This window comes from Fusarium graminearum, chromosome 3 (assembly GCF_000240135.3).
Source record: "Fusarium graminearum PH-1 chromosome 3, whole genome shotgun sequence".
NCBI classification, from domain to species: Eukaryota; Fungi; Ascomycota; class Sordariomycetes; order Hypocreales; family Nectriaceae; genus Fusarium; species Fusarium graminearum.
In genome coordinates, this window is record NC_026476.1 from 5,846,887 (window position 1) to 5,859,389 (window position 12,503).

Sequence of the window (12,503 nt, forward strand, 5' to 3'; positions counted from 1 at the left end):
ATAACAAAGCCACATTTCAAGCAAGCAACGCATTTTCAATCACAGACTATTTATGCAAATGCGGATATACAGACAAATTGATAGTTGGACAGCCAGCCTCTTTCGCTGTCTCGTCAAGCCACCTCAAGACATAGCTGTTCCCTCAGACTTAGCGCAAGTCAGACGGGCACTCGACACTTTTGCTTGGACGGCAAACCCTGCCTAATTACATAATTTATCTGACGTTAGTTAGCGGGCTACTACTCCGTACCTGATTTAATACAGGGGCATGAAACCCCTGCTGGCCCGCTCCCCCCGGTACTTCTTCGTTCCATAACCTGTCATACAAAAGGACAAGACCGCGTCGTCAAAGCACACTGTCATCTTTATTAATACGTATTTACCACGAGGTTGTCCTTGTTTAAACTTGACTCTCTCATTCATTCTCATCAATCTACCCTTCTGTAGCCTTACGTTCTCTCCAGCTCTCACCGTCGACGCTACTACTCCCTCCCTTCGTAGCAGCTCCACTTCTCTCTCACATTCTCAGTCTCAACTCTCGTATAGCCTATCATCATGCCATCAGCCCCTGGATCCCCTGGCGGCAACGTCATGACACAAGCTCAGCTAGAGACCTACCAGAAGCAAAAGGCTCAAGAGAGATCAGAGCGACACGCCAGCGAGAGCGAAGATGAGGATGACAACATCAACTATGACTCCGACGATGACAAGAAGCCTGTCAAGGCCAGCGACCAAAGAAGGCGCCAAGAGGCGCATCTTGCTACTTATCGACAAAAAATGATGAAGACTACCACTGGAGAACCAGTAGTAGAGCACACACGGATTCCTTCTCTCAAAGGTCCTTGGATGGATATCACAGACAGTGATGATGACGACGACATTCCCTTGGCTATGCTCAAGGCCAAAACTAGAGGCGATCAAGCATCCAGATTGTCAGGCGTGCGATCAAACCCCAACTTGCGCGCATCTTCGCAGCAATATCTCATGAGACCTGGTTCATCGCAAGGACAACACAACAGCGGCGGACATCTCCGATTACCATCCTTTGCATCAAACCTTCCCCAGGATCCATTTGCCGATCCTTACGCAGATCCCTTCCAGGACAAAAAGCCCATGTTCACCGGCGGATTGATTAGTGTTATTGCAAAGGAAGAGCGCGCCAAGGCATCCCGACGAGGAACACCGAGTGTGAGCCTCACAGGCCCTCCCGAGACAGGATACGGCATGTCCAACGGATCAATCTATGGAATGCAACAAGCTTCAAGATCCCAGTCCTCAATCTCATACCCTTACATGGCTTCGCCTTACGGAATGCAGCAAGCTTCAGCATCTCAAACTTCTCTTTCAGGCATGCCTATGCACATGCAACACCAGATTCCCCACGGTATCCAAGAGCAGATGCAATTCATGCAAGCTGCTACCTACGGCGCCCAGCACAAGCCACAGACATCTTGGGGAAGCATCCCCCAAAGACCAGGAACTAGTGGAAGCATGACTCCTCACCAGAAGCCTTCGCTTCCAGCTTACGGAGGATATGCCCAGTCTATCCCACCAGCGGAGCGAAGCAATGTCGGTTTACCAAGCCGATACAGAGCGGTGTCGAAGCTAAAGGGTTAGACAGAGAAAGAAATTGTATGAACAAAAATGGAAAAATGAATATGAAAACGGCTTTTTGGGATGAGAGGCACGATACCTACATAATGCGTCTCGTATAAGAGCGCTTTACAACAATTTTTACTATGTCTGGGAGGGTTTATGGGGTTAAAAGATTTTAATAGGTTATGTACATTACGTATAAGAATTCTACCTGGTATCACGATCACTTGATTTGTCCACAATGTTTGAAGTGAGATGGATCATCTCTTACTGTGCCGAGACCACTGCCGCTTACCTGACGAACACGACCTCACATCAACGTCTAGCCTGTCAAAAACAAGGTTTAATTGAGATACTATGTTAATTCATGCTTAAATACTACTGGGCTGATGAGGTAAATGGCTAAGTGTACTAAATAATATTGGAACGCCCGGTTCCTTCAGCCCTATACTAGGCAAATGAGCTACTCAAGCATGTTCCACCTGGTTCACTTCACTTTTCATCTGAGCCTGATTCTTAGCAATGCCAGCAGCCGCACCTTCTCCATCGAACAAGACGGCGATCTCCTCGAGCGTGGGACCTTTTGTCTCGACAAAGAAGAAGTAGATAACAAGACATTCGATGACCAGGCTGGGAGGTCATGTTAGTATATAGTACAATGAGCAGTTCTTTGGTGGCAACTTACATAACAATGTAGACAAAGTAAAACTTCCACGCCAATTGCTGAAGACCAAGTGGGTTGACATATTGGTTAAAGACTCCAGAAAGAGCAGTGAAGCAGAAGCAAAGAGTCAAACCCTTGGCTCGGATGTTATAAGGCAGAATCTCGACGGTGTAGGACACGGTCAGACCAGGCCATGCGGCACCAGCGACTCCGTAGAATAGGAAGATCATGGCCACGACAGCGATACCAGCTGCAGACGACTCGGTCTTTGCATATACGGCACTGCATGCGGTCCAAATAGTGAAGGAAACCAACATGCCGACACCAGCGAAGAGGAATAGAACTCGGCGTCCGACGCGATCGACGAAAAAGGCGGCGCAGAGTGATACGAGCCAGCACCAGATTGTGAGGCCACCGTTGATGTATGCTTGGGTTACAGCGCTGGGAATGTTAGTGTTTTTCGAACTAGTATGGGACGTGAAATGGCTTACTCGGTGATACCAATAGTTTTCAAGATGGCGGCAAGCTATTAAAAATGTCAGTAATGTCCTTGAACACTTTATGTTACCGTCAGAACTTACATAGTAAGAAACAAGTCCGTTACCACTGCATTGGGAAAAGATAGCGGTAGCAATGATCAAACCACACCTCTTTCGGTTACCAGGAGTGCGCCAGAGTTCAGACCAGCCATTGTTAGAAGACTCGTGCTCAAGTCTAATGGTGTTGACGATCTCGGTATACTCCCATCTGACAAACTCGTCGTCGTCATTTCCATTGCCGTGGTACTTGACGAGGATCTGGCGGGCCTCCTCTTCACGACCCTTGCTGATCAGCCATCGAGGACTCTCGGGCACGATAAAAATAGCGAGGAGTTGAATACCAGGCATAAGACATTGCAGTCCAGTAGGAAGAACCCACTGGATCGTACCAGTCTGATTCCTAAGTGTTCCAAAACACACCCAAGCAGCGATGATACTTCCAAGATACCAAAGAGTGTTGTAAACGGTCGTGATCTTGCCTCGGTGTCGGGGGTGGGCGATCTCGGTGATGAGGAGCGGGCATGTGGCGTTGGAGATGTTGGAACCGCAACCCATGATGAATCGGCCGACTAGATATAGAGCATCGCGTCGAGGACCGTGGTCTTTTTGAGGGAAGCATTGCATCAAGGCGCCAATGATGACAATAAGGCAGCCAATGGCTGTGCCCTTTTTACGACCGAGGCCGTCGGCGACGTAAGGAGCGAAGAGGAGGACGAAAAGACCTCCGAAACCGGGCATTGCGCCAAAGATACCGAGACGACTTCCTTCTGGATGGTCAAAGACTATGTTTGCATGTGTTAGTCGTGTAGATATGGGAATGAAGGGCCAATCTACTCACAATCTTGCCAGGATCCCATGGTCTGAAGACCGTTCAGCAGACTCGAATCGTAGCCAAGAGTTGTTGAACCCATGAAGAGAAATATCATCATAAAGTACAACTTCCGCAGCTCAGTCTGTTTCCAGAACGGTAATGGGTTGCTTTGAGGGACATGGTCGGCGGTGGAGATTTCGATCTGGGTTTCTTTGGAAGCCATGATGGGCAACGATTTCACTCGTTTGCTTTCCCTTGTTGTTGCTGATGGTGATGGAAGCCAGAGTAGATAAAGTCCTGATGATCTCTTCTATTCAAGGAACGTCCTCCACCCGATATCTTATATACTCAGAACATGCGACTCTGCAATGCACGCAAGGGGCATCATACATGTCGAACCATGGCATGAACTAGTCTCGTGACAAGCATTTCCAAGTTGGAGAACGCGACTCGGACTGGTTTTTTCTCTCTAGCCTGTTGTTGCTCCCCATGGGGAAAACAGGGATGGTAGAATACCTTAACCTGTTAGAGGATGGCCCACCTCGCTATTGGACAGCCGGTCGTGGCCATGCCGAACAAGGCTTGGTAGAGTCATGTAGTATATCCGATATTTCTGCGAACTAGTTTGTGGAGGAGTCTCTGAAAAGGAGGAGGTGATCCGACAATTCTCCTTGATCATCCGGACCTACCTTTTTGCTCTTCTCCGCAGTTGATCCTTGGAATAATGACAGACAACGCTGTTGGTGATTCTATAACGGTTTCTCCAGGCGTTAAACCCCGCAACCAGACAGCTTGCGATCTCTGCCGAGCAAGAAAAGTTCGGGTATGGATCCACAATACCCCAGGTTCACGTCGTATTGACTTGCTTGCTAACAACATATTCGGACAGTGCACGTATGAGTCGGATCATCAGAGATGTCGTGGTTGCGAGTCTCTTGATGTAGATTGTACTCATGTTCGACCAAGAAGAAAGAGAGGACCTCCAAATAGGTCGGTACAACAGTGAGTCCAGTCTCTACAGGATCAAGAAGACATGCTGATCCATTCAAGACATGTTCAGAAAACCCAGATTCTCGCTACTTCACCTGCAAATGTTTCAATATCACCAGGCCAAAGCAGCGACATATCACTTCACAGCCCTTCAGTACCAACAGGCTGGTTATCCGCATTTGCACCGGAAACAACCATCATGCGCCTCCTCGGCGACTGGTTCCATGTGATCCACCCTCTGGCTCCGACTTTACTCCGGCGTCGGTTTCTCCGACAGCTTGGACAAGGCGTCGCCAACACAGACGCGGAATTCTGCGGGCTTGTTATTAGTGTTTGTGCGGCTACCAAAGCGACGCTACCGCGGAATGATTATGGCCAAATCACGGTTGACTACTGTGTTGACTTTCTAGATGCTCACGGACTGTTGAAAAGTCAATTCGCTAGGGATTCATTTAGTATCAACAGATGCATCGCATTGTACAACATGGGCACGGCTATGAGCGCCACTGCGAAATCAGGCTTGGGTAGCATGCGCGCCTATCATGCCCTGAGCGAGGCAGCGGCTGGTGCACGCTATTTGGCATACTATCATATACACGAGCATGACGAAGTCGAACAACAGCTGCTGCGAAGACTCATATGGTTATTGTTTGCTAGCGCATGCAGCGCGGATATCTTCGGAAGACTTCCCATCAGCCTGCTCAGTCAAGATCGAATGGAGAGCTTCCCCCGGCCTCTTCCTTTGACAGATGATCAGATGGAGCCGCAATGCTTAAACGCTAGCGATGACCTTGATCAAGGCCCGGCATGGCACGGCGATGAAACATCGTATGTCCCGGGGCTCAATTCGTTGAGCGACCTTTTCCTCATCTGGCAGCAAGTACAGCAAAATCCTCAGAGCACAGATCCTCAGGCTTGCATCATGAAGTATTTGGCAAAAGTCCAGCATGTTCTTGACAATCTACCACCAGAGCTTCGATGGCGCGGCGGGTTATCGCGACCGAAGAATGTCACGGAAGGACACGATGTTCAGATCGCCAATTTATTTGTTACAAGTCTTAATATCCGGTCCAATATTTTACAAAAGCTTGGCCCAACAGAAGAAAGCGCTCAAGAACATCAGAGAATTGTGGACGATCTACTAGAGATCCTGTACCATCTTCCACATGCCGTCTTTGATGCCAACGGCAGTAGCTTGGTCCCCAAGATCCGGGACATCGGGGCCGCTTTTCTTGAACAGACTCAGCTGGGGAATAATGTTGGGCAGCTGGAGATGGAGGCTGCCAGGACTAAACTAGAACGATTACTCCGGAAACTAGATGATCTGGACTGCTGGCAGGGAATTGGAGAAGTTGATCTCCCGCCACTGAGAGTCTGATTTCTTCCTCTATTGAGAGTCTAGTGGTGGAGGGAAATAATAAGCTGGGGTAGTATTTCGCCGAGGGTGGGTTCATGCGACCTGACTCGATGTTGATGCGAAATAAGTCCGAGACTGTCATACGACTCTTTTTACCCCACGATCTCCACCATCCCCAACTCGAGGAATTATCAAAGGCTATTTGAATCACCTTTCATCATTCATACTATTGTTGACTTTGTTTTTACACATCAGACCTGATCATCTAGAATCATGACTGCCACACAAATCCCCACGCACCCTCACCTCAAAACATCACACAATGGCTCAACTCAGCTTATTGTCAAGGGCAAGCCCTTCCTCATGCTGCCTGGCGAGCTTCACAACTCGTCGCTGAGCTCTGCAAAGTTCATGAGCGAGGTCTGGCCAAAGATGAAGGCTGACCACGTCAACACATTACTCGGTTCAGTGACATGGGAAATGATCGAACCCAAAGAGGGCGAGTTCGACTTCAGTGAACTGGACCGAGTGCTTGAGGGCGCCAGAGAACACGACATGCATCTTGTTCTTCTCTGGTTCGGAACATACAAGAACGGCCTTTCCACATATACTCCAACATGGGTCAGAACAGACCCCAAGCGATTCCCCAGAGTTCAGATCATGGAGGCTGGAGGTGTCAAGAGAACACTTGAGATGATCACTCCTCTCTGCGACGCCGCATGCGAAGCTGATTCAAAGGCCTTTGCTGCTCTCCTGCGCCATATCAAGGAGGTTGACTCTCAACATCAAACCGTTTTTATGGTCCAAGTTCAGAACGAGACAGGAGTCTTGGGTGATTCTCGCGATAGATCGCAGAGAGCCAACAAGGCCTTTTCTGAGCCTATACCCCGCGACCTTGTTCAACACCTCAGCCAAGTCGATGCCCATCCCAGATTCAAGAAGCGCATTCCCAGTGTCTCCGCATCAGAAACTTATACGTGGGAGTCTCTCTTTGGACGTGGTACCGCCGCGGATGAAGCTTTCATGGCTTATCTCATTTCCTCTTATGTCGGAAGAGTTGCTGCAGCTGGAAAGAAGGAGTACGATATCCCCCTGTACACAAACACGTGGCTTAACATTGAAAGCTCAGCAGAGCTGGACTTTTCTGGGGGTGCGCCAGTCGTGGTTGGTGGTGGTGACAGTCCTGGCGTCTACCCTTCAGGCGGTCCTTGCCCCCATGTCTTGGATATCTGGCGATACAACACACCAGCCCTGGACCTACTGGCACCAGACTTGTATTTCCACGATTACGAGACTGTATGCCGCAATTACACAGAGCAAGGAAACACCTTGTTCATCCCAGAGCAGCGTCGTGATGAGTACGGAGCACGACGTGTGTATTTGGCATATGCTACTTATGGTGCTCTCGGTGCTAGTCCATTCGGCATCGACACAGGTTCCGACGTGATCGGTCGCGAATTCAAGCTCCTCAACCAAACAAAGCAATATCTTCTCAACGCCGCGCCCGAAGACCGCTTCGGCTTCTTTTTCGACGACGAACCCAGCGAGAAGAAACCCGAGACGTGGACCCGAGTATTTGGCGACATCAAAGTTATAGTTGAGCGATGCTTCGTCTTTGGAAAGCCCGGTCCCGGCGGTGGTATGATCATCCATCTTGGTAACGCTAAGTTCCTTCTCGTCGGCCGGGGTTTCCATGCGCGATTCAAGGCAGCTCGCGAGGGAGCTACGTTTGGTGGTATTCTCACGGGAGAGGAGAAGGAAATTGATGAGAATGGAAATTTGCAGACTTTGAGGATTCTTAACGGAGATGAGACGAGGCATGGGGAGTTTATGATGATGCCTAATGATGATCCTGATTATGGTGGTTTCCCGATTGCGGTTACTCCTGGAGCGAGGACTTGCATTGCTACTGTTCAGGCGTATTGTATCACTGAGGATGAGGAGGATAGGTAATAGTCACGACTGGTTCGGTCATTTTTTTAAATAATTTGGCAAGGGTTAAAATAACGAGAAACTGGAAGATAAACAATTTGTTAAAATCTAAGATCCCCCCGTCTTACAGTCCAAACAGTTTTGTAGAAACCCAGGCCTACGAGATAGATAGCATATGGACACACTCAAAATATCCCATGCTAAGATCGAACAACAAGCCTGTCCACATAGCTTCTGTTGGTTCGACCCCTGTATGTTGTTGGTCAGTGCCGTGCCGCTCTTCCGATCGATGTGCCGGAACTAGAATGAAGTAAAAAGGTGTCAAGACCCAAAGACATTTATGCTTCAGAGGAGAAAGCGACGGGGCTATTCTGATGTTCATTTAGATCACAGAGTACAGAGTACGGTAATTGCTAATTGGCATCTCTACGCGAGTAACCTTTGGTGCATACAAAGTCCCTTTGGCTCCTAACTTATAAATAACACGGAAACGATATGATTCAAGCGATAAGATTAAGGAATTCTGAATGACCATGTGGCATGATGTTAGCATTACATGTGAAGTAGTAGAAGCCGTGAGATCCGGATTATTCCATGTCATCCCTGTATTTACTGCAAAACAGTCGCGGACCAACAAGAACCAACATATGACTCAATTCGCAGCCACAGGTCTAGTGAAAATTATGAGGTATAAAGAGTAAGCTGCATCTCCCCAGTCATTGAAGCTATCTTTCTTTTAAATCATTTACTTATCAAAGTACCCAACACCACATCTCACCATGGAAACCTTGCCGCTCATGATGCTTATTTTCATTATTGACTTAAGTGCAATCATCATTCGCATATCCGCAGGAGAATGGACAACGAACGCAAAGCTTGGGTTGCTTACCACTCATCTGGCCCTGATATCACAAGTTTTGAAGTTAGAGAGAACGACGATGGACGCGTAGGAGACTATTAAAACACAACGAATACGACTGTTGATATCGATTCTACACAACGTTTTGACAATTTACGACGAGTTGACAGGGAGCAAAGTCGGAAATGCCTTGTGGTGGGTGGTTGGATTCCTGTGCCTGTATGTCTATGTCTCACCAACGAAGCCAACCTCGTTACTCTTTGCTCTTTGACAAAGACGTCATTGAGTGATTGGCCACGTAGGCTTAGTCATTACGAGGCGGCTTACTTACCGCTATTCCGCCTCGTCATGACAGCGGAAGAGGAAGAAGCTGTGTAAATCAATCTAGCTTGATCGAGATACTATGGCTTAACCGAGCACTCTCTAGCCAGTGAAAAGGTTTGCTTCCCCTGCAATACCCCGCCCAAAGAGGGGCCTCATCATCTAGATCCGACCTTCGGCCAGTTTTTTCTTGAGTCACTATGTCACAGCAAGTTCCTGACTAAGGGTAGGTAGTTTTTTTTCCCATCTCTCAAGCGGTACATAAGTCCAAGCTAGCCGCCTCTCTCTCACCTCCACAACACACAAACAAGCAAACACGTTACCAGAACAGAAACAACACATAGTCAGATACCCTGCATCGACTGAATGCTAAGGCAGACACAATGCAGACAGCCAACAACCCCATCTCCCACCACACCAGCCACACCATGGGCGAAGGTGCTGCTAGTAGCAACAGCGGCGACAATAGCTGCGGAGCGAATAGCGTGGGTCACCATACTAGCCACACCATGGGCCAGGGCGCCAGCAGCAGCAGCTCTGGTGCCAATGGGGGAGGTGGGGTTGCTGAGGCTCAGAGAGTCGACGATGGCATCAGTAAGACAATCCAACACCTTGGTTTGCCATACATCACTAACAAACATCCCAGCCCTGGGAGCCTCCCTAACAGACGTCGAGACCTACAACAACGACAACGATAACGAATCCGACGATGCAAGCTCCCTTGGCGACAGTCTCGCCAGTCTCGATGGTACAGCTGGCTCTGTAGCTACCTCCATGCGAAGCTCTGGTAGTCTCTCCAACTTCAAGATCATCGACACCACCCTGCGCGAGGGAGAGCAGTTTGCCACTGCCTACTTCACCACCGAGACCAAGATGAAGATTGCAAAGGCCCTCGACGACATTGGTGTTGAATACGTACGAACACCCAACACCCACTCATAACTAAACTCTCAGCTAACACACCCAGCTCGAATTGACGTCACCTGCTTCCTCCCCACAGTCCAAGGCCGATGCCCAAGCCATTTGCAAGATGGGTCTCAAGGCAAAGGTCCTGGTCCACATCCGATGCAACATGGACGACGCTCGCATCGCCGTTGAAACAGGCGTCGACGGCATCAACATGTGCATTGGCACTTCGGCCCAGCTCATGAAGCACTCCCACGGCAAGGACCTCGACTGGATTGCCGCAAAGGCCAAGGAGGTCATCGAATTCACCCAAGCCCACGGCCTCGAGGTCCGCTTCTCGGGCGAAGACTCGTTCCGCTCCGACTTTAGCGAGATCCTCAAGCTGTACTCCCTCATGGACCGTCTCGGTGCTCACCGCGTGGGAATCGCCGACACCGTTGGAGGCGCCTCCTGGCGCGAGGTCTATGACAAGGTCTCTACGCTGCGACAGATGATTGGATGTGACATTGAGACTCACTTCCACAACGACACTGGCTGCGCCACTTCCAACGCGTACACCGCTCTCGAAGCTGGAGCCACCCACATCGACACTACCGTCCTGGGCATTGGTGAGCGAAACGGCATCACTCCTCTGGGCAAGCTGTTCCAGTGCATGCTTGGCTTTGGGCACGAGTATGTTGCCACCAAGTACCGTCTCGACAAGCTTCCTGCTCTTGAGAAGCTCGTCGCTGAGGCTGTTGATATTGAGATCCCCTGGGATACTCCTGACCTCTCGGTGTTTCTGTAAACACCTTTTTGGAAAAAGCCTGTGATAAAGGCTTATGGAGAGGGCATGATTCTCCAGGAATTTTACTTTCAACCAGCTCAGTTTTAGGACACATTTTACCGTAGAAGATATGTGTCTGACAGTCATTACCGCTTTCAGGGCACGCATTTAGTAACATTAATGCAAAGACTCTTTCAACAGCATCACTTAAATTGTTCATGTGAATTACCTGCGTTATGATACTGAGTTCCTGGCATTATTCTTGTGACTGCTGTTCGTTGGGCTTTGACATGGTGCCGGAGCATAATAAAAGTAAAGAATGATTGATTTGGCAGAGCTTCCAGTTCATACAAAATCAATCGTTGGTTCATCAAAACTGAGACAAATGAAACGAGGAAAAATAAAGGAAAACTACCTACCTATTGAGCTATCGTCCTCAGCGGGTCGTGATTTGCAGGCACTTCTGTCAATTCTCTCGCATACCTTTTCCCGTACCGACTTTTGAACCATCCAGCATGCCATAGGCATATAGGATCTGCCATATCAAGCAGTATGCCGACACCTCCCCAATTTGCTGGTTGCAAATCCAGAAAACACCACCCACCAAGCCAAAGGAAATCCAGCTGCGCTTGCACGACATCAACATCCAGCCCTGCGCCGCTACTGAACACATATTCGTACAAGATGGCATAGTACTCTTCAGTCGGCCAAAAATTGCGCACTTGGTTACCCGACCTCATCTCGGGAGGACGCAGATGTGCAGGTATCGCACAAAGCTCCCTACCACTAATCCGTGCCCAACCATAGCATTCTCTCAGACGAGGTGCGGTATTGTATTCCACTGCGCCAGGCATCTTTCGATACAGCTGTCGGCTTCGACCCTCGTCGGAGAAGGCGTGGAGATTAGAGGCTGCCTCGCGGAATGTTGTCGGGTTTGGATGCAACCAGATAGGGTCGGATGAATTGTTGATCACGTATCGCATCTTGGTGAGGAGCGACGCATTTTGGCATTCCCGTTGGACCGCCCAGTATTTTGTCCCTTCGAGTGGTTTGTTGTCCCAAAACTTGACCATCAGTGACATGTGATGTATTCGACAAAGTTTCTTACCACTTTAAGCGCGCATGCTTGACTGCCGATGTTGACTTTCCAGACGATACCGTCTTCCCCGTATCCGAGCAGTTCGATGAAGTCTACTCTTTCATGACGTGTAAAACGCCCTAGTAGAGGACGCTTGAAATCTTGCCAGGCACAAGCGGCCGCAGTATCGCTCATTGGTTTCTCGTCGAGGAATGGCTTCTCCTTCACAACCCGACACCACCTTTCAAAGTCCTCTAGAAGGGGGCTCGGCTTTGGTGGTTGCCGCTGGGTGCGTCCAGATTGAGACATGGTGTAAACACGATGCTTGAGAGGTAAGTATCCATTATCCGCGTGCATGGCGTACATCATGTATCACTTCGGTAAAATATAGGCCCGTTGGCCCGACCAGCATTTTTTATCCGGTCGTCTTGGATATCCTGCAGCAACAAGGTATCAGGGTAATCCTCAATATTAACGTCTATATACTTCAATAAAGGATTCTCTGCCATACGTTACGTAGTTTCCATTTGTCGAATACATCACTCCATACCTTTGTAAAGAAGATCCCCGGACATTTTCGCCATTTTATCACAACAGGGGATCTTCGATAACATGTTTCGTACTCATGTTTGCTATAACATGACCACTTTTCAACACGCCGACTAAAGAGAATTACATCCCATA

General features: G+C 48.9%; 6 protein-coding genes across 6 annotated transcripts; 4 read left to right on the forward strand and 2 right to left on the reverse strand.

The window, feature by feature from the left end:
- Positions 1 to 555: 555 nt before the first annotated feature.
- Positions 556 to 1,781, forward strand: FGSG_11058 (uncharacterized protein; the record flags this gene model as incomplete). Its single annotated transcript, XM_011326999.1, has 1 exon — positions 556 to 1,781. The coding sequence occupies one exon, from the start codon at positions 556 to 558 to the stop codon at positions 1,615 to 1,617; it is 1,062 nt and encodes a 353-aa protein (XP_011325301.1). The 3' UTR covers positions 1,618 to 1,781.
- A 282-nt stretch (positions 1,782 to 2,063) lies between these two features.
- Positions 2,064 to 3,833, reverse strand: FGSG_11057 (uncharacterized protein; the record flags this gene model as incomplete). Its single annotated transcript, XM_011327000.1, has 5 exons — positions 2,064 to 2,226; positions 2,282 to 2,701; positions 2,752 to 2,786; positions 2,842 to 3,581; positions 3,638 to 3,833. The coding sequence occupies 5 exons, from the start codon at positions 3,831 to 3,833 to the stop codon at positions 2,064 to 2,066; spliced, it is 1,554 nt and encodes a 517-aa protein (XP_011325302.1).
- A 501-nt stretch (positions 3,834 to 4,334) lies between these two features.
- FGSG_11056 (uncharacterized protein) lies at positions 4,335 to 5,978 on the forward strand (the record flags this gene model as incomplete). The annotated part of the gene is made up of 2 exons (XM_011327001.1): positions 4,335 to 4,612; positions 4,748 to 5,978. The coding sequence occupies 2 exons, from the start codon at positions 4,335 to 4,337 to the stop codon at positions 5,976 to 5,978; spliced, it is 1,509 nt and encodes a 502-aa protein (XP_011325303.1).
- A 252-nt stretch (positions 5,979 to 6,230) lies between these two features.
- On the forward strand, positions 6,231 to 7,910 carry FGSG_11055 (uncharacterized protein; the record flags this gene model as incomplete). The annotated part of the gene is made up of 1 exon (XM_011327002.1): positions 6,231 to 7,910. The coding sequence occupies one exon, from the start codon at positions 6,231 to 6,233 to the stop codon at positions 7,908 to 7,910; it is 1,680 nt and encodes a 559-aa protein (XP_011325304.1).
- Positions 7,911 to 9,452: 1,542 nt separating this feature from the next.
- Positions 9,453 to 10,895, forward strand: FGSG_11054 (homocitrate synthase; the record flags this gene model as incomplete). The annotated part of the gene is made up of 3 exons (XM_011327003.1): positions 9,453 to 9,663; positions 9,716 to 9,984; positions 10,037 to 10,895. 3 exons carry the CDS (start codon positions 9,453 to 9,455, stop codon positions 10,760 to 10,762), a joined length of 1,206 nt encoding a protein of 401 aa, XP_011325305.1. The 3' UTR covers positions 10,763 to 10,895.
- Positions 10,896 to 11,160: 265 nt separating this feature from the next.
- On the reverse strand, positions 11,161 to 12,128 carry FGSG_11053 (uncharacterized protein; the record flags this gene model as incomplete). Its single annotated transcript, XM_011327004.1, has 2 exons — positions 11,161 to 11,805; positions 11,850 to 12,128. The coding sequence occupies 2 exons, from the start codon at positions 12,126 to 12,128 to the stop codon at positions 11,161 to 11,163; spliced, it is 924 nt and encodes a 307-aa protein (XP_011325306.1).
- Between the last annotated feature and the right edge of the window lie 375 nt (positions 12,129 to 12,503).